We start from the raw sequence: 20,964 nt of genomic DNA, 5'->3' as shown, positions 1-20,964 counted from the left end.
TTTTCTCTCTCTTGTATCTCTCTTGCTCTCATCCCCTCTCTAACTTTGGCATCGGAACACTTGCAGGTACAACCCCCCCTCCGTGGATCAGCTGCTCGACCTGCCGTCAACCACCTGCTCAACGGCCATCCACCTGTTTTGATCAACAGTTAAGATCAATAACAAAATCATCTTGAGACATAGACTCTTTATAGTGGAGATAAATTAGCTCGTTCCTTTTCCATTAACAAAATCATCTTTGAAATTGATTCTCTAATAATTGTTAATAATTGTCAATATGGTCAAGAAATGTCATACATCTTATCCTCCGAATTCTCCTCGAAAATACTATCCGAATTTTGCGCCTTCCAAAGTAATATATGTCAAGCTCTTAGAGAAGCAAATAAATGTGCTCATTTTCTAGTTCACCTTAAGAACACTTTTCCGTTTTCTTTACAATTTGTTGATAGTGTTTATTCGCCATTAACCGTCACTTCTAACTAATATTGTATGCATTTTTATCCAAACCTATATAGCTTAATAAATTTGCTCTTCTCATAAAAATAAAACAAACTAAACACACTTCAATAGAATAAATAAATAAAATGTAAACAAAAAAATAAATAAATAAATTAAATACATTTATAATAATTTTATAATTTTCCTACCTACACTCCCATTTTTATTTTTTTTGGAATTATATAATTTTTGATTTTGAGTCTAATGGTGTAACGAGAAAAACAGGGGGTGTAACCAGCATAAATATAAATTTTAATTTCAATATTTAATTTTTACATTTTCTGTATCGATAATTGCAGACAATTCCCAATTCCGCCATTGTTTCGTTTCCGTAGAGCTTGATAATCAACAGACCTCGAAAACGACAGTGTTCAGCAATTCGGTACGTTACAATATCACTCAGAGGAGAACCTCTTCTTTTCTATTCAAAGATTCTATCTTTTTGTTTTTTTGTTTTTAATTTCTTACGATTAAATTGCATGCTCTTCACACTCGCAAAAGTTTAATACTTATTAGATTTAGCTAAATTTGTAGTTTAATTTCTCTGAACCAAAGATTCTACTGTTATCTATGTTGTATTATTCGTAGTTTTTATCCGTTTGGTTTTCAGTTCCAGTTTTTTTTTTTGTTGTTGCAAGAAACTATGCATTATTCTGCAGTTTTGTTTTCAATTTGTTAGTGGAATGTTTCATATGAGTCCAAACTACATACATGTGCACAGTTTTATTTCAAACAAAGGTCTGAAACCGTGATCGAGGCTGCAAACCTGCGCGGCATAATGATTTTTTATGTTGCCGAAACCAAAATCTTAGAATTTGGGTTGGGCCTAACCGATTTTTACAAAACCGGCTTGTAAGGTGAAGATTTTCTCCACTTATAAACATATCTTCACGCCATCTCTCATATCATGTGAGACTTAACACATCCCACGCCCAACACTATTTGGCGTATGGTTGGTGCCCCAATAGTGGAAATCTAATAGCAGGTGGCCAAACGGATCTTGGATAAGCTCTATACCATCTTAGAATTTTGGGTTGGGCTTAACTCATTCTTAACAAACAGTAAGGTTGCACTAATAGTGTTGGGCGTGAGGGGTATATTAAGAGTCCCACGTTGAGAGATGACGTGAATATGAGTTTATAAGTGAGTGCAACCCTCACCGTACAAACCAGTTTTGTAAGTTTAAGTTTGACCCAACCCAAAATTTTAAGACACAATGCAACTGCTTTTGGGCTGTATTTGATTGTGATTGTCCGCAATATTAATAGACACGACTGGAACTGTTGCCATGACTATTTTAAGACCCTGCATGTACTTTCATGATTGAATACAATTCCGGTGTAGTTTATGTGGTTAGGTGATTGGTTGGTTAGGATTTTTGTAGTTTTAATGTCTCATAGGTTGTGTTGTTCACACAGGATTTTTTTCGGAAACAATGAGGCGGCAGGGGCATTATGGTGATGCATCTGCCAATAGTTATGGGGCTTCACAGATGCATCATCATCATCATAATCATATGGCTGGTCAAAGGATGGAAGGTCAAAGGATGGACCCCAAGTCTGGTAATTATGATGGACGGCTAGAGGCGTTCACACCGGAAAGAGAGAATCCATATCCAAATTCTAAGCCAGAGGGTCAATGGAGATGGGAAGTGGATGAATCAAAGATGTCTAATTCAATGCCGTCTCATATGTTTAATGAAGGTACGTGTTATTCTATTCATTGTTTTCTCATGCTTGCTTATGAACCACTTTTTTAACGGCTCTATTAACCTCTGATTGACAACACTGATTAACCTAGACAAGAACTATATATGGATTAGATAAAATCGACACATTGTTATTTTTGAAATTCTAACTTGTAAATAGATGTAACCTTTTACAATTCGCATAATTAAAACTTATTTTATTTGTGAATCCATTTTTATATCTACAAAAGTAGTGACTAGTCAGTGAGTTGTTTAAGTTCATCAGTGCCAAGGTTAATATATTCGATACCTTTTTAATGTAAAAGACCGAAATGTTGTCTCATAAGCAGAATATGTATGATAGGGTAGTTTTCACTACAATGAAATATACAGACTTGAGCAAAGCAGAGTGTGTATGTATGATAGGGTAGTTTTCAATACAATGATTGGGTAGTTTGCTCCTTTTAATGTTGTAGCTAGAAGTCAAACACGTGATAAATTCTAATATGAAAAAAAGTAACTCTTCACGATGCATGTGTATCCTAGCAATTATTCTTGAATATCCTTCGATTAACAGATCATTGATGGTATCATGTGACTTGATTAGGCAGCATAGCTTTCTTAAATGCTGCCCTTCCAATTCTGTTGTTATTTGTGTTTAGTTATTTTTCATGTTCCTGGTGTTTTTTGTAACCCTATCTGATAGAGCTCTAAATGCTGAGTCACCATCTCATGAGGAATTAATTCACCACAAAGCTATTGGGCCTAAAACGTGGTTGGTTTATTCTAGAAGGGACAAAGTGGGGAATAGTGGCTAAGGTTGTTAGAATGTGACATGGTCATTGGAGTGAGGGGAGCACACAACGTCCTTTCCATGATATAAGGAATAGTGTGAGAGAATAGAAAGTTATCTAATCATTTAGTAAGAAAGTACTACCATGAATAGGCAGCTTTAAGCTACCTATAGGAGCTCTGCTCTGGTCAGGATTAGGAATAGACTTTCCTCTTACTGTAAACATTCCATTTCCGTTATTAATAAAAGCCTTCTCTTACTCTATTTTACTGTAGATTCTCTGTTATTGTTTTCTGGTTCGTATCACTATCAAAGCTGCTTATTCTTATGAATGGACTTAAAAGCAGTTCCTGAATATATATAATATGAATAAAGCGTAGTAGTCAATCCCGGATAGCGGAGTGGAGCAGCTAACCCCAAAACCGGGATAGCTTATAGCGCGATAGCCGCTATTTGATTTATTTAATATATAACTATATAATAATTAATACTTTTTTTTTGAATCGGCTAAATTTAATTAATAGACAAATCTCTTAAACAAGAAGTATAAGAGATTGTCGGATCAAACAAAGAAAGGCAAGGTGATGAAAACACCTTAACCAATAAAAAAGTACAATAAACCACCACATCAATCCACCCTTAACAGTTGTTTAAGTGTCTATCCCCACCACTAAAACGCAATAAAACAAAGCCAACAAAAACAAAATCCCGCAAAACAACCGCAACCTAAACACCACCATGTAAAATTCTAAAATAACTCCTTGACGTCATACTCCAACCCCAACCTAAACCATAGCAAGACACTGGACTGAAGTGAAGCAGAATAAAAACATCTACCACAGAAAACACCATTGCCGAACCAGACCCTTCCAAACTAAGAAAAAGCCGTCAACTAAACACACTCCACATAGTATCTAGCTGGGTGGAGACCGCCGGAAGCCTTTGGTATAAGCAAAAAGTCTACATTTGCGATCTGATTGCGTAGCTGCCGGAGAAAACTCGGGGAAGAAAGCATCGACAGAGTTTTGACGGAGAGAAAAACATTCTTAAAACTACAGCCAAGTAGTCATCCATCAACAATCACCAAAAACGGAAGTAAAACAACCACCTCCAAACATCACACCCAAGTACCCAACCACCGTAGGAGCATCAAAACACTCTCTGAGCAGCAACAACACTGCCGGAACCCCATTTCAAATAGCACCAAAACACTACTGGATCCGCCGAAGCAACGACTCCAACACCAAAATCCAGCCACCCCCAGAAGCTGCAGTGAACAACAAACACTGCCGAAAAACCAACACTGCTCCGCATTCCGCGGCGGCAGAAGAACGTTGGCGACTACAAAAATCACCATGAAACAATACAAACTAGCGCAGCGAGATCCAAACCAACCAAGCCAAGACCCAAAGATCCGGCCAAAACAAAACTCAATTATAAGCAACAAAGCCCCATTATTACCACATCACTTCACATTTTATTACTAATAATAAAACCCCAAAAGTGATTAAATTCACAACCCATTCACTTTGGAACTGTGAAGAGAAAGAAAGCAAAAATGGTTATAAGACTCCCCAAAACCCTACATCACCGACGATCAGATCCCACCAAGCTTTGCTTCCAAAAGAATCCCACCAAGCTAAATCCAAACAACCTACTTGGGTAGCTCTAATCAACCCATCTACACCTATTTCACCAGGAACAACAAAACAGAACCGGAGCAAAAGCAAAACACCATGACAGGTTGAGCAACACCACCGCAAACAAAAACACCATCGCAAAACAGAACAACCAAACCTGGACCGTTGAGGAGATTCGTCCCAGATCCGTCACCACCACCACGACGGAAGAGAAACCCAGCAACTCCGGAGAATAGCAGTAGGACGTCGGAGAGCTGGACTACCGCCAGACACGACCCAGAGCAGAGCAAACAGAACCGACCATCAAAACCAAAAACACGTGCAGGTGGCGCCGAAACTGAACCAAGGTGGTGCGGAGGGCCGCGCCGCTCATCGCACCACCTGAGAGAGAAGCTACATCTTGAAGGTAAGATTTGGATATGAGGGAAGGGGCTGCGGCGATTAGGTTAGTGAGAAGGCAGACAGAATAATTTTTAGAGAGAGAAAGGCAGATGATTTTATAATAATTAATACTATATATATCTAAATATTTTAATTTTTATACTAACTATATATGTAGTTATTTTCTATTTAAAACAATATTAATACTTTCTGAAATAATATATTAATTTTACTATTATTTAATTAGTGCCAACTATCTCCCTTTTCGGACATATGATATTTTAAGATAATGAAATAAACTATCACGCAAGACGACCAAATCATGCGATGGGGACAAAGGGAGACCATGTAACGGCGCCGATCCGGCGATTTCAGCCATAAAACACAAAAGTGGGCTATCCCAGCTGGAGCGGCTGTGACCTGCTCCGCCCCACCGCTATCCCAGATGGAGCGGCCGCTATCGCTAACTGCTCCGCTATTGGCCTTCTCATAGCGGCATGCTGTTGCTCCGCTCCATCGCTATAGCGCTGCTATAGCTGTGCTATTAACTACTATGGAATAAAGCTTTTGGTGTGTACTTTAAGTTGTTTACAAAGGTATACTTGTTCGGAAAACATTGCCATATTTGCATAATAAACTATCCTATTTAATTGTTAGAACATTAGCTACCATGTCTAAAAGACCTAGTTACAGGTTTGCCATTTATATCATGAAAATGGTTTTCAGTTTCCGAAACTTAGGGAAACATTGCGTGTTCAGGTCAAGGGGGTGATGCTTCAAGGTCTTATTTTCAAGGACAGAGGCCCGATCCTAAATTGGCTTTGCAGAGCCGGAGCAACAGTGATTCCAGATCTCAGGCCCATGAAGAAAATATAGATGTTAGATATGAAGGAAATCATTTATCACAAACTTTTGAAGGTCTTGAACAGAATTTTCATGATGACATTATTAAACTGACTAAAGAACAGCAGGATGTTGAAGATGCAGAACAGGCTAGGCACAGAGAGGTAAGTGTTAAATATTAAAATTGTTTTTCACTCGGTTCTTTAAATACCTAAAATCTGCTACAAATTTGTCAACCTTTGTGTCTTTTTTTTTTCTTCCTCTATCATAATAGATGAACACATAATCGTGCAACACCCTTGATGGATTTAGTACAGATCCTGCTACTAGGTTAACATAAACATACCTATTGCGGTTTCAGTATACTGAGCAGGAGAAACATAAAGAGCGACCTAGAGTCCAGACTGCTTTTGCAGATATTTAGTTTTATAAACAAATGATCGTCATTAATAAAATTAATATGTTTTATGATTAAGGTAGACAAATATCCTGTGTATTCATACAGGTCCCACGATCTTGTCTTGAAACTAATTATGTTTTAGGGTTAAATATGTTTTTGATCCCTATAGTTTCCCAAAAATTTCATTTTAGTCCTTGAAGATTTTTTTCACACTTTTTAGTCCCTGGAGTTTTTTCCGTCAATGGTTTTAGTCCCTACTTTTCATTCAACTCGTGCATACCATTTTAAATTTAATTTTTTTTTTATGTGGTCATGTTTAGTACATTATATGAATCTTTGTTACAAAAGTTTAAATTTTTCTAACAAAAGATAAATTAAATATGAACTTTTTAGTTTTTTGCACATAAAAATTCTTAAATAATTCATCTTATGTTAAAAAATTCTAAATTTTTATCGGAGATGTTCTTATAATATTATAAACATGAATACAAAAAATCATTCAAAAATGTGAAAGTATACACGAGTTGAATGAAAAGTAAGGACTAAAAACATTGACGGAAAAAACTTCAGGACTAAAAAGTGTGAAAAAAATCTTCGGGGACTAAAATGAAAATTCTGGAAAACTATAGGGACTAAAAACATATGTAACCCTATGTTTTATGATTAAATCAGGAATTGCATCTAAGTGTGTTCATTGAAGGACGAACCTTAAGAACAGTTCTATATATCCTTTTCAAACTGTTCCTGCTAAAAAATTACATGTGGATAATTTAATCTACTAGACTAATTATTGGTTGTATGTGATGCCCCGCTTTTTTTCTATTGCCACTTTCCCCCTCAGTGCTTTTGATCCAAATTTAAATCGGCCTCATTTGTTTTCCGTCAATGCAATGCAAATTTTGAAGATGCCACCATCATAACCACCTATATAGAACGTGAAAGGACACTTCAAGTTATTTGTCCATGCCGTAATAGGCACATGATTACCAGCACCATAGCGCCACCTTATCCTCCATGAACCACCCATCATCTTCCACCATGGAAAATCCAAGCAGGAAAAGTGAAGGTGAGCGGCGAAGTGGAAACTGAGAACAATGGAAGAGTTTAAAATACTGCTCCTACCCTGAGTTAATGGAAAGAAAATCCACAGGCCTCTGTTTTTGATGCAGAGACAAATTTCATTCTCTTCACCAATGTCTAGAGAAGCAACTTCGCCTGTGAGATGGCCATTTGATTTCCACCACGGGAATATGCAGGAATTTGGAGGTTTGGTTGGGGTCACAAATTTGTGGTGGACCCTTTTGTGCTAGATCTCATAGTTTTGAGATTATCCTGGGAATTTTGTGGCTGAGTACCTAGGGTAAAGTTGTGATAGATTGGAAGCACCTGTCAATGAAGTTCGTTCACCACGATGAGTTTGTAACACTGCAGGGGAGCGAGAGATAGCCAAAAGTAGGCGGCGCCAGTGACACCGAACAGAGAGATTATTTTTCCCACCATAGTATTTTTAGATGGAAGTTGCAAGGAGAGGACCAGTCTTGGATGGTTAACTCAAATGGGTGTGAATGGTGTTGACGGAGAGGAGGAATTGACAATAGAACAGTAGGAGAGTTTGGAAAAAATATTGAGCAAGTTTCCATAATTTTTTTAAGAAGGTATAGGTTGCCACCCGAGCGTAGCAAGTACACTACATAAGACTGCTGCCTGAACAAGGCCCAATCAGTGTGAGACCTTACTGTTATCCTCACCACCTGAAGGAAGAAATTGAGAAGCAAGTAACGAAATGCTTCAAGCTCATGATCCGGCCTAGTATGAGTGCATTTTTCAGCCCTGTTCTGTTGGTTAAGAATAAAGACGCATCATGGCGGTTATGTGTGGATTACAGAACTCTAAACAGGGCAACAATTCTTGATATGTACCCTATCCCAGTAGTGACTAATGAATGACTTGATTGATGAGTTGTTACGAGCCAAAATTATTTCAAACATTGATCTCAAATCCAGGCATCTACAAATTTGGGTGTATGAACCATATATCCACAAAATGGTGTTGGAGATTTTGTCTGTAAACTGCATTGTGGCCAATAGAAAAAACTTAGTTTTTGAAGGAGGAGTTTGGAGTATTAAGGTCATGTCATCTCATGAGAAGGAGTAGCTGTAGACCCTGGGAAAATCCAATGTGTGCTTATCTGACCTACATCACATTCAGTTAAAGGGGGTGCCAGGATTTTTGGGTTTGATGGGGTACTATTGTAAATTTATTAAGGATTATAGGAAACCAGCCAAGCCTTTAACAAATTTGACAAAGAAGAACTGCGGCTATGGAGAGGCCTTTGCCACTTTATAGAGAGTTAGTGATGGATTATCTAGCATTCTGTTATAGTGAGAATTGGGATTGCCAAGAGATTCACGGTGAGGAGGGCATTACATTTATAGTTCAGGCTGATAGTTTCCCCTATCAGAGTTCTCAACCTTTTCAGTTGCTATCTTCTCTAGTCAATACAATTCAGTAATTCACTGTCATTCTTGTATTAATCCCCATCACTACTTAGAAGGATATATGCTGTTAAAGTAAATTAGTAGTATTAAATACAGCTCCTCCTGAAGGAATGAATTCTTTGTATTGGCTAGTTTTGTTGTTGGCTTTGATTGCTTATTTGCATGATAGTCAATAAATTTGAGGTGATTATGCATGCAAAGTTGCGACCACTGCATTTTCAGAACTAGGCAACTAGCTTCTTTTTGCATCGTATAGAGTATAAACTGACTTTGATTGTTGTCCAATCTTGATACTTTTAGTTAGTTTCATTTTTCAGCTCCGAGTCTAGTTCTGCAGCCTGCACCATTCGTGCCTTGTATTTATAAAATCCATGCCACTGTTTTATAATTGAATAAACTGAGGTTGCCCAAGATAAATCTAATTCATGTTGAACCTAGATATTCTTATGTATTTTCTAAAACTATATTTCTCAATATCTCTTTAATGAGTTCCATTGTACTTTTTCCTTGTCAGAAAATAAATGCAATCAATACTCAGTATGAAGAAAAATTGGAAGCACTTCGAGCTCGGCATGGAAACCGTAGAACTGAATTTCTTCAAAGGGAATCACGTGCAAGACAACAGCAGTATGAGCAAATCATTCGGGATCCTTACTCCAGTAGCAGCATAGCACCCAGAGACCCTCATGCTCGCAGTAATGTCAATGCTTCAGCTTCCGGTGGAGAACCCCAACGAGGATACTCTGCTGATCACTTTGATCCTTACAAAGAGCAATCTCGATTTCTTGGGAGTGGAAGAGATCAAGGATTCGATCCTAGAGGTCCATATCCTGGTGGACGTGTTTATGACACCGGTTCACGTTACTACAACTGATTTTTGACAACATTTTTACCTTTCATTTCGGCTTGTACCAAGTGCAATTTAAATTGCATACATGCATTTAGGTGTAGGGTTACTAGGATCTTTGGGGTGTTTGTTAAATCCAATACCATTTCAAAACTAAGAAATAATTTTATTCCATTTGAGAAGAACTGCATAAAACCCATATTTAGCTAGCTAGGAAGGATGGCATGACTCAATTAACATGTTGCAACCTGCTATTTTGTATTTACATCTGTATCCTCATATTGTCTAGGATGTCTTTGATTCTAAAAATGATTCTGAAAATGGATATATTTGGATATATTTTTATGAGATAGATTACATACTTTTGCAAACGGAATAGAATTAATGTTCCACTTTAAATATATTTTCCCACACATAAGTAGCTCAAGACACTATTAACATACATAAACAAAATTGTCTATACCAACAACAAATTGATCCAAGTAGTGAGGGTTTTGAGCCCCTTAAAGTAGGTGATCATGAATTTGATTTCTGATTTTGAAAATAATTTGGTTGGAAGGAGAGAACTTATTTTTTTATGTGTATGTTTGGTTTTGCATTTCCACCGCTCAGACTCACGTTTGGCTCTCTAAACGCAATTATAGCATTCTTTTAGTGTGTTTGGTTTGCTCTTTGTAAATCGATTCTGTCTTCTTAACGTGATTCTACCAAAAGCTCCGAATCGTAGCTTCTACGTTTACCCCAAAATCAATTCTTCAATTCTGTGGGGTCACAACTGCATAATTTCCTTTTATTCCTGCATTACCCTTCACAGTTATCATCAACCACCATTAATCAACATTCACAGCCACACAAAAAACCACACCAACAGTCCCCACTGCACAAATGTGGAGAAGAAGAGTGATACAAAAGAATATTGAGAGACGGAGGTAGAAAAAAAACTTTGAATCGGAGATGTAGATCTGAGCATAAAACTGGAATTTTCTGGAAAAATGGAGGAGAGTGAGTGGTGCCAATGATCTCCTTGTCCCGAAATGACCTTTTTCAATAGGGAAATCCCAATTCATTGGACCTTTCGAGACAATCAAATAGAAAGCCCCAAGGGCGCCATATTCTAGAGGCCCAAACTATGTGATTGAATAAATCTTCCCGCGGGTCGAGGACTCCTTCCCCTTCTTCGAACCCCGATTCATATTTGATTTTTACTATTGGGTTGGATTTTTTGTTTGACAAATCACAAAACTATTGGGCTGACTTTCCACATAGAGAGTGGTCCAATAAAAGTTGATATTTTCTCTTCGGGCCCCCCGTGTTTCTTTTATACCCCCTGAATTTCCAATTTTGCCCTTGCAAAAAACTTCAGTTTATAGAAACCGAAATTTTTTTTTGCCTTAAAAACAAATTTCGATTTATAAAAACCGAATTTTACTCTGAATTTGTACTAAAAAAAATTCGGTTTCTGCGAACCGAAGTTTTTATCAAGGGCAAAATTGGAATATTTAGGGGTATAAAAGAAACACGGGGGGCCCGAAGAGAAAACATCATAAAAGTTAGCACCCTTTTGATAATTTACACTTTAAAAGTAATTTTGGCTCAAATTACCCAAACAACATTTTTATATAAATTGCTTTCATAAAAAACACATCCAAACATAAATTATTTTCCACCCAACTCACTTTTAACCAAAATTAATTATGTCAAACTCAATTCTACCAAACTCAATTCTAGTCGCCGCTAAACTAAACACACACTATGTCTTGCAAGTTTTTCGATGAAAATTAGTCATATTGTTCGATGTTGACTGTTCTTACAAAGAAGCAAATGATATATGTGCAAATCAACAAAGATATTAAGTGCAAATCAACAAGTACTGTCTATTGGAAAAATTTGAAGTTGAAAACATTAATCTCCCATATGATTAGGATTACTTTGATTAGAAGATTTGTCATCTTTATAAGAAACCAAATACAAGCACTCTTAGTTTTGAACAATTTTTTATTCAATTTATTGTGGTGGAACTAAAAAGAAACATGAAAGGCTTGCCACTGTTTTTAGCTATATATTCTTATTAGAGTTGATTGGAGTAAAGAGGAAAGTACTTCATTATAAAAATAAAAGACAACACTAGTTATAGAAATGATTTGATACGTAATTGAGATACATCAAAATTAAGGTTTGTGTTTTTTTTTATATGTCGTAAACTTTATGTGTCGCAATAGCATATCAATTGATTTTGGATTTGTCTGAAATTTTTCACAAATGATCTATATGATATAAACTTTCAATCCAACAGTGAATTTTATAAAATTTATATCAGTTAAAACATTATTAAGAGATGTAACATTTGATGTCAAACTAGTTGGTGTCATTTGATCTTGACATATATATAATAATAATAATAATATATTGATGATGTAATATATAAGAATTTTTAAAAATTATGTTCGTGAACTTACCTCAATTGGTAAGGAAGGACATTCCATTTTATATATAAGAATTGAAGCTTGAATTTTTAGACGCTCTACTTTATTAATTAAAATATTAATTTTTATGTTAACAAGTAAAATGAGAATTATTATTTTTAATTTTTTTTATTAAGAGATCCGTTTTTAATAAATTCTAATCAATAAATTACGTGAAAAAATTTAGAAATTCAATTGACCTATACACTTATATTTATTGCAATTATTAAACTTTTTTTTTTGACCTATCCAATTATTGAACATTACATTTGGCATATTGGTGCTTGTGATCAATTCCAATCTTACGTGGTTTCACTGAAAAATCCTACATATTTTTGGTGGTAAAGTAAAGGTTATGGCACTTTTGGCAATTGGCAAGCCTGTAAGACGTGACAGTTCTAAATTTGGTTTCAGACATCCATTTATTGTTTTTGTTTCTGCAGCCAAAGATAAAGTCAAGTTAGTATTTTCTCACTTAAAAAAATTTATTTTAAAATGGACGTCGTTTTTCATTTTTAGTCAAATTTATCCATTGATTTCTGTAATTTTTCTTTATCCCTCTTTTTTACATTCAACCAAACACTAATGTATTATTTTTACTAACAATTGTTAAGGATAGTTGGTAAAATATATACTCCCTCCGTTCCATTTTAAGAGTGTTTTTAGAATAATAACACAAAATTAAAAAATATATATTTTTGTACTTTATTTTTCTATTATACCATAATTTTAATCCATTGATAATTTTTATTTTTTTGCACACACTTTATCTTTCCAATAATTTTAATGTATTATGTACCAAAAGAAAAAATTAATATGTCATGTGCCACTTTTTTTTTTTTTTTTATTAAAAAATAAACTTTAGTTTTTCAAATATATAACATTAATTAGTTTTTTTTTTTATAAAGATAAGAGTAATTGACAAAAGATATAATTGACAAATCATACTCTTAAAATACTAAAGTGACACTGACAGTTAAAACAGAACTCTAAATCCGATGTAAAAGACACATAAAAAGGAACCGAGAGGGAGTTCTAAAGAGGAAGATTCTTGGTCTCAAGTCAACTGAGGAACCTATACAGTGAGTTCTAACTACTCTTTTCTTTACCAAACGTTTCACCCTTCTTCTCGTTATTTGGGATTGGCTCCGATCTGTGTTATTGCTCAAGTTTGGGAGAGTTGGGTGCCGTCGAAGGTTATAGTCTTCATGTGGCAAGCTCTACATGGAAGGGTTCCAACTAGAGCGAATTTAGCTCATCGTGGGATTATTCCGAATGGGGAGGCAGCCGTGTGTGTGGGGTGTGTCGGGCTGAAACAAGATCCCAACCCAGATCTGTCACGAAGACCCAACAACCCGACGAAGAACTTCAGCAGGACGACAGAGATCCGAGAGAAACAAAAAACGGAGCAAAGAGAACTGACCACCAATACCCGAAAAACAAACAATAACAGCGGCGCCAAACTGAACCATGGTGGTGCGGAGGGCCGCACTACTCATATATCGCATAACTAGAGGAAGAAGCTACATCTTGATGACATAATTTGGATAAGGGGGAAGGGGCGGCGCGATCTGTTAGTGAGAAGGCAGATAGAGTTTTCCAAAAGAGTATATTATTATTGGCAAAAGAAAAATGCTAACATATATGCTCTTAGACATGTTAAGAAACTAAACCTAAAAATATTATCTTGTATATTATACTTTTAATTGTCTTTGTGAGTTTATCTAAATTGATAGAGATATAACATTATATATGCATGAGTAAAAATTCAACTCTACATGACATTCACTTTAAAGGTAAAATCCTAACAACTAAACTAGTTGACAAAAAAAAAATTATACATTTAAGTTTTTTAAAATTCAAAAGTTCCAACATAAAATATCTCTTTTTGGAATCTTTATAACTACACACATCCAACACAGTTGTAGGGTAATTTTGTACACATGTCACTCTCATATTCAATTTCAGCAAATCCTACATGGAAAAAGACAAAAAACCTACTTCTTTTGGTTGAAATTTCAAATGATATTCCCTCCTTCAGCTTTTGACGAAATGGGCCAACAAATGCCAAGCCAATGCTATCCGGCCCAACTTGATCCAGTCCATTTCAGGCCAAACAAAAAAAAACTCCTTCCCCAAGAAGCCTGTTTGACGTATCTCTTTTCATTATTTTTCAAATCCATGCAACTTCTTCTTCTGAGAAGCAGCTGTCCCTTTCATTCTTAGCAAAGGAACAGTGTCAAGTCACTTTCAGTACCAACAAATTTGTCTGACTGATATTGAAAAACAGATTCTCAAATTTCAAACTCTCTCTCCCTCTCTAAACACCAAAGCCACAACCTTCTTCACTTGATGAACTCCATTTTCCTTCCAAAGAAGAATCTCATGGATGTTGCTGGGCCGATTTTCATTCTGACGGAGCAGGTAATTTCAAACTCTTACTCTTCGTTTTTGAAATCCCCAATTTTCTTCAATCTACTTTAATCCCTAATTTTCTAATCCCTCTTTTTATTTTATTTTTTCAAATTCTCTCATCAAATGGAAAAGATTTCATTCTGAAACCCGATGCGTGTTCTCCCAAAAGTGTAGGTATCACTCTTGATTTTCAGGATCGTTTTTCTTTCGTTTTTTTTGTATTTAAACAATTCATGGGTTGTTTGCAGGTTATATATTTAAGCCCGAGTTGTTGTCTGGAATTCTGCAACAAAGAAGATGAAGAGAAATATAAAGAAGCAACACTCACCATGAAGGAAGCGGCAGACTCATACTTAGAAGTAAGGGCTTCCAGGTCAATTCTATTTTGTTTTATTTCCTTCAATTTGAGGTTGCTTCTTTGAGTGGTTATGTTTTCATTTCAGAATTCAATTTTATCAGAAAATGTGTTTCATAATTCAATTATCAGACTAAAATCAAACTAAAATCAATGATTACTTTGTTGTTTTTGTTTAGTTTTGTCTTTTCTATTTCCATTTGATAACTAATATGATATATGATATGAATATTTTTAAAATCTGTAGAATTCTGCATCAATTCCAAGTGAAACCTCAAAATGATGGCGGACACAATTTTTTGTTCAAGATTCAAGTTAAATTGTGTGAAGGGTATCCAACGATTTTGATCTCTTGCGGTAAATTCAAAGATTTGAGTAATCCAAAGGTATCAATATGATATCGTTTAATCTTTACTTTACATTTACCTTTACATCTTATATGATTAAATTAGAATATTAATTTCCCTTCGATTGATACTCTACATGTTCATTTCTAGACTTCATTTTTATCTTCAATTATTTGTGTTGTTTTGTGGATACTGTTTTTGTGGTGCCTCCGTCATAGTATAACTGCATCAATTATATTGTGATACTTTTAATTACTTTTATTTTGATTAGATATAAAGATTTATCGTCATTCTTTGAATTCCTTACTTTAGTGAGAGATGGTGAGATACATAGCTTGATTGTATTTGAAAATTACTCATTATATAGATTTAATTTTTTACTGTGAAAGTGAGCACTCAAAATGTTTAATGAAATGTCTCAATATGAAAAACTGATGACTTTGTGGTCTTATTTTTGTGCTTTTATATGAAATCATATCTGCATATTTCATGATATGTATTAATCTGTATGATATTCTTTTTTGGTTATTTTCACTCTCTAAATGTTAAATAATGACATAAGATTGTATTTCATTTTTTCACATTAATCCATGTTCATTGTGTTTAGGTCTTGGATTTGTCCCTGTTTATTGAATTATAAACGATACCTCTATTCTTGGTTTAGCATGACATGTCTATTAGAGATGCAATGCAAGTTTCACTTCTTGAAAATCCAGGTTTAACATGATACCTCTATTCTTTGAAAATGCAGGTTTCACTTCTTAAAATTTGCCAGAGTTTGAATTCTAAATATTGAAGATGTTAGACCAATTCAAGGAAATAATGGGGTATGGTTTAGAAGAAAACAATAGAGAATCTGCTAGAATGCTTGGATTATTCTGGTTTTTCAATAGTCAAAATGAAATAATGATTGAATTGTCTAATATCTGATTTTCATTTCAATTTTAGTCTATGGCTTGAAGGGAATTTTATGGAGATTGATTTAATGTCCAGTTTAGCATTGTATGCATGACTATGTCCAGGTACTATAAGATGTTGCTTAAAGCTTCATTATTATTTTTCTATTACTTCCTAATTATTTCCCTAGACTATGATTTAAGTTAAAGAAAACTATGATTTATTATATGTACAAATTAGCATTTTTAAGTTAAAGACTACATGTGGTACATGTAAGGGAACTAGAAAAATTTCATTGGTAGTATAGTGTAAACCTTCACATCGAAGTTATAAGCTTAAGAAATAAGAGTTTCTTCATATATGTTTTCAACATTCTCATTCATATGAGATTTGATGTCCCTATCTCCTTCTAGGCCTTGGATTTTATGAGTTTTGATTATGGTTTTGAAAAATTAGGCCTTTGCAAATCTCTTGGTAAATTAATTCTTCATTGTATGTGCTGGAAATTGATTTGTTGTATTATCTGGTCTACACACTGTATGGCTGAAAAAGTGTATTATGTTCTGAACTTATTTTCAGTTTCTATTGGTTAAGAATATTACATAATGCAAGTATAGCTAAAGTGTGGAATATTTATCTGTTTATAAGATCTGAAGGGAAGCTGTTAGCAAGCTTAGTTAACGAGGATTGACACTGGAAAGATAATGTAGAAGGTAATGCAATACTTGCCTTTGTAAGTTTCTATTGTTAAACACTAGAAAGATAATGTAGGAAGTAATACATGTTGCATTAGGTTAGATCGGTAATTCATAATATGGGGTGGAAATGCATTCAGAGAATTCCCTGTTTCAAGTTTGAATGCAAGCTGTTTTTTTTTATTTTGAACACGAATCATACACTCTATTGATGGTTTATTTATTAAAGTGATGACATGGTGCCATTGGCCTTCCTTTACATTGTGTGAGTAGATATCTTGCTATAGATTTCTATGTTTAGCTTGCACTAGATTTTGTGATGCTAGAGCAAGATATGAGTAGGAATTTCTCAAAGTTATCGAGTCACCATTGGTATGAGAGCAATTGTACACTAAAATAGTTAGTTTTGGTTGTAAGATTTTAGGTATTCATTCTAATTCTAATTTATAACAGACATGAATTTTGTTATAATGTGTTTCACTGCCATAATCTACCATGTTAGTTATAAGTAATCTGTTGGATTGTTAGTCATAAGATTCAATGTTTCCTCATAGTAATCGGACTAAATGTTTCCTCATTAATGTTAATGGGTGCAGCGTAGCTTCATAATAATGAAGCAGGCTGAGTATATCTTTGAAATGACAATAAGATTGACTGAATCACGGTGTACCAGTGTAATTTTAGTAAAAACTATACTTTTGAGGTTCAACAAAATTATAGTGTTATCACGATTTTTATAAATCCAGTCTTTTCAAACATGTAAGTATGTAACAAAGCTTATCATAGACAAATCTGTTGCAGCAGGACCAAATGGAGAATTAAGCACAGACTAATCCCTTTCGTTAGACTCAAATGAACATGTTGTAGATGGTATATTATACTAAGCTCCAACTTCAATCACTCACCCTTCCTCAACGTAGTTCTTATCTCTCCCAACAAATTGCATATTAGTATAGTGTATTTTCTATTTTCTAATTAATTCATTGCATCATAAACCTTGGGAGTGCTCTAGATGTAAATAAATAATAGCATGATAGATATCAATTCTTAATGAGAAATTAAACCCACTTGGGTTGGTGCATTGATATTGGCATGGGATCTGGGAGTGTGCTCATCTTGAGGTCTGAGGTTCGATTCTCTCTGGTGCCAATTTGGGTGGGCTAATTTAGCTTATTCAAAAAAAATTCTTAATGAGAAATTCTTCATATTTATTACCTTTTGATATTTCCTTGACCATTTAATTTAGTATGACCTGGTTGGCCTTAATTTTTGTTCAATTTCCACTACGCCATAGCCACTATATTACAACACTGTTTAAAAATTTGATTATTAAATATAAGTATTTTCTTATTGTGTTTTGTTTACTAATGATCTTTTTTTTTTTTTGTATATTTTACAGATTAATTTGGTTTTACATCTAAGGGAGATTTGTGGGCCGAAATACAGACATAGCTGCAAAATTGGTTCTAAACTTCTAAAGGATTTATGCATGATAATACAATGTTTAAAAAGGATTTTATATATAGTTTCATTCGATCTTAATGGTCTTAACTTTATTTAGTTCATGAGTTTATCTCTTAATAGAATTTTAAAAGATGTCTTGAATGAAAATAAAAATGACATTATTAAAATATAACATTAAGTTTTGCTCTGTTATGATATATCTACTACATTAGTATCTCACAGTTTTCTCTACTCATCTGATTTATTATGTTGACATGTTTAAATGTACGTTCTTAACTCCTAAACTAAACCAAAGTATATCATTAGATTAACTACAATTTAGTAATTCTAACTTCTATGTATTATCGATTCAATCTTATCCAATTAGATTGATTGCAACTTAAGAATTCCAATTTTAATGATAAAATGGTTCAATCTCATCTAATTATATTAATTTTCACTTAGAAATTTTAACTTCATAATACAACAGAGTAATATAATTTAAGTTTTAGCATCAATAAATTCCAAATTTTATCTCTACCAAAAAAAAAAAAAAATTCCAAATTTTATATCTCTAAAAAATACGCGGGAGGCTCGGCAGGGCTATACGATTTTATGTAGTCTTTATTAAACACACGAGAGGCTGTACGATTTTGACTTTTGAATCTTATTTTGAGTTTTTTTTTATCGGGTGGTTTTTTATTTTCTAACTCAAGGTGATATCTCATCTAATTATATTAATTTTCACTTAGAAATTTTAACTTCATAATACAACAGAGTAATATAATTTAAGTTTTAGCATCAATAAATTCTAAATTTTATATCTCTAAAAAATACACGGGGGGCTCGGCAGGGCTATACGATTTTATGTAGCCTTTATTATACACGCGAGGCTGTACGATTTTGACTTTTGAATCTTATTTTGTGGTTTTTTTTATCAGGTGGTTTTTTATTTTCTAACTCCAGGTGATATCTCATCTAATTACATAAATTTTCACTTAGAAATTCTAACTTCATAATACAACATTGTAATATAATTACAGTTAAACTACACAAGATTGATGATTTGTTAGTGTCATTTTCTTATGTCATTATTTAATCATATAAGCTATATGTGCCCGTGCGTTGCACGGGTCCGATTACTAGTTCTTAACATTTAGAACACATGTTAATGGAAATAATAATAAAATAGAAAATATTAAACAATGTATCCGGAACAATACTTAAGAAAACAAAAATAGTAATATAATCTTTAAAATGATACATTTAATGTTTTGAAATTTTAAAAATGTATCTTTTAAATTCAAATTTTTTATTTTTATTTTCATTTTTGTTTCGTTAAACATTGATCCGAGACACATTTTAACATTATACTAATAAAAAATGGGAGGATTTGATGGATCCAACTAAATTAACCCCACCTACATGTTTGATTGATGACCTTTCGGATTCTATATGCATGGCTAACTTCTTCCCATCGGACAAACGCTTATCATTTTTATTTTATATTGTCTCTCTCTATTTCTAATAATAAATTCTTTAACAAATTTGAAAAATATTAACGAGTGTTCTAACAACACAAATTAATGAAACGAATGTAGCAATGATTTTTTGAAAAATCACGTGTATTTAATATTTTTTAAAGTTTAAAAATTATCTTTTCAATAATATTTTTATGGTGTCCTTAACTAGTATTTTTTGGGTACTCATTAACAAAATCCTACAAATTTATCCCTTAGTACAATTTCTTTCAGAATTTAACAGGCAAATGTCTTGACAAAAATACTCCTATTAATACCATTATGTTTCTCTCTTGTGATCTCTATAATTGCAGAAATAAAAATATAAAAATAACACAACTTAGCTTCTTGACAAATTCATTACCACGGCACCTACTTTTCTTTAATACAGTACCTTTCATTTTTGTTGGGATTATTATAATATAAACATAAATTTATTCCGTTGTGAATTCAGATCGAAAACCACACCAATAATACTTTTGATGTGTGGGACAAATGAATTGAAGCAACCAAATCAAAATGGATGAGCAATAATCACAAAAGTTAAAACACAATAAAGTGATAAAAAATACGATGAAAATTGTTTACTCAGTTCAGTCAAAACGACCTACTCTGGGGGAGAGAGACTCTCCGTTCCACTATCGATAGAAAACTTGATTACAACGAGATTCATTACAAGAGTTGCAAGAATTAGACTTCAACCCTAATTCTACAATTTTCCCGAATCTCTTCCCGTGACCAAGAGATTCAATCAATAAGTGTTTCTAAGGTGTTACAATCACTTCCCCAACCCTAGAGATTACCCAAGAGAAACCCTCTAACACTCTAGCCTTCATGTTGGAGAAAGAACCCTAAAAATCACATTTTTTTTCTCTTTTAATATCAGAAAACGTGACACATATATATAGTACTGCACAATTTTCGCCCGGGGCGCAGGAATTTTCGCCTGGGGCACATGAATTTTCGCACGGGGCGGAAAAACAACAACTCAACTCCTTTTTGACAGCAACTTGCGCCTGGGGCGAAAATCCTTCCGCCGGAGGCGCCAAAACAGAAACTTTTGTCTCTTCCTCGTTTTAAAGGTAATTTCCAACAAATCTCCAAATTGCCTTTAAAACGATGGTGATGCCAACTTCCCATCAACCATCCTGCTACTCTCTCCACTTGTTTACACCACACCCTCTTCGGCCCCCAGAGTCTACCTCTCCGTACTCCCGAAAAATGCTTGCCTCCAATTGCCCTT

At 34.2% G+C, this 20,964-nt stretch overlaps 2 protein-coding genes across 5 annotated transcripts; both read left to right on the top strand.

The window, feature by feature from the left end:
* Window positions 1-748: 748 nt before the first annotated feature.
* Window positions 749-9,924, top strand: LOC123923782. The gene is made up of 4 exons (XM_045976517.1): window positions 749-880; window positions 1,917-2,201; window positions 5,759-6,006; window positions 9,255-9,924. Exons 2-4 carry the CDS (start codon window positions 1,934-1,936, stop codon window positions 9,612-9,614), a joined length of 876 nt encoding a protein of 291 aa, XP_045832473.1. The 5' UTR covers window positions 749-880; window positions 1,917-1,933; the 3' UTR covers window positions 9,615-9,924.
* Window positions 9,925-13,943: 4,019 nt separating this feature from the next.
* LOC123919487 lies at window positions 13,944-18,419 on the top strand. Of its 4 annotated transcripts, none has more exons than XR_006813222.1 (5): window positions 13,944-14,473; window positions 14,597-14,634; window positions 14,713-14,823; window positions 15,067-16,776; window positions 18,158-18,419. XR_006813222.1 is itself a non-coding variant. In XM_045971402.1 (5 exons), the coding sequence occupies exons 1-4, from the start codon at window positions 14,402-14,404 to the stop codon at window positions 15,960-15,962; spliced, it is 381 nt and encodes a 126-aa protein (XP_045827358.1). In that variant the 5' UTR covers window positions 13,944-14,401; the 3' UTR covers window positions 15,963-15,993; window positions 16,115-16,493. The 4 variants fall into 4 exon arrangements, 1 of the variants encoding a protein (XP_045827358.1); XM_045971402.1 differs by lacking the exons at window positions 14,597-14,634; window positions 18,158-18,419 and having other exon boundaries at window positions 14,713-14,837; window positions 15,067-15,205; window positions 15,918-15,993; window positions 16,115-16,493; XR_006813223.1 differs by lacking the exon at window positions 18,158-18,419 and having other exon boundaries at window positions 14,597-14,638; window positions 15,067-15,764.
* The last annotated feature ends 2,545 nt before the right edge of the window (window positions 18,420-20,964 follow it).

The sequence above is a fragment of the Trifolium pratense genome, linkage group LG4 (assembly GCF_020283565.1).
Source record: "Trifolium pratense cultivar HEN17-A07 linkage group LG4, ARS_RC_1.1, whole genome shotgun sequence".
NCBI classification, from domain to species: domain Eukaryota; kingdom Viridiplantae; phylum Streptophyta; class Magnoliopsida; order Fabales; family Fabaceae; genus Trifolium; species Trifolium pratense.
Note: the sequence above shows the minus strand (reverse complement) of the source record. Positions and strands in the feature narration are given on the sequence as shown.

What these genes read in the sequence shown, in the direction of transcription:
- LOC123923782 (XM_045976517.1), top strand. Translation starts at nt 1,934, where the DNA reads ATGAGGCGGCAGGGGCATTATGGTGATGCATCTGCCAATAGTTATGGG. An exon ending in GTCTCATATGTTTAATGAAG is followed by an intron (nt 2,202 to 5,758) that starts GTACGTGTTATT and finishes TTGCGTGTTCAG; the next exon opens with GTCAAGGGGGTGATGCTTCA. An exon ending in AACAGGCTAGGCACAGAGAG is followed by an intron (nt 6,007 to 9,254) that starts GTAAGTGTTAAA and finishes TTTCCTTGTCAG; the next exon opens with AAAATAAATGCAATCAATAC.
- LOC123919487 (XM_045971402.1), top strand. Translation starts at nt 14,402, where the DNA reads ATGAACTCCATTTTCCTTCCAAAGAAGAATCTCATGGATGTTGCTGGG. An exon ending in TTTTCATTCTGACGGAGCAG is followed by an intron (nt 14,474 to 14,712) that starts GTAATTTCAAAC and finishes GGTTGTTTGCAG; the next exon opens with GTTATATATTTAAGCCCGAG. An exon ending in AAGATTTGAGTAATCCAAAG is followed by an intron (nt 15,206 to 15,917) that starts GTATCAATATGA and finishes TTGAAAATGCAG; the next exon opens with GTTTCACTTCTTAAAATTTG.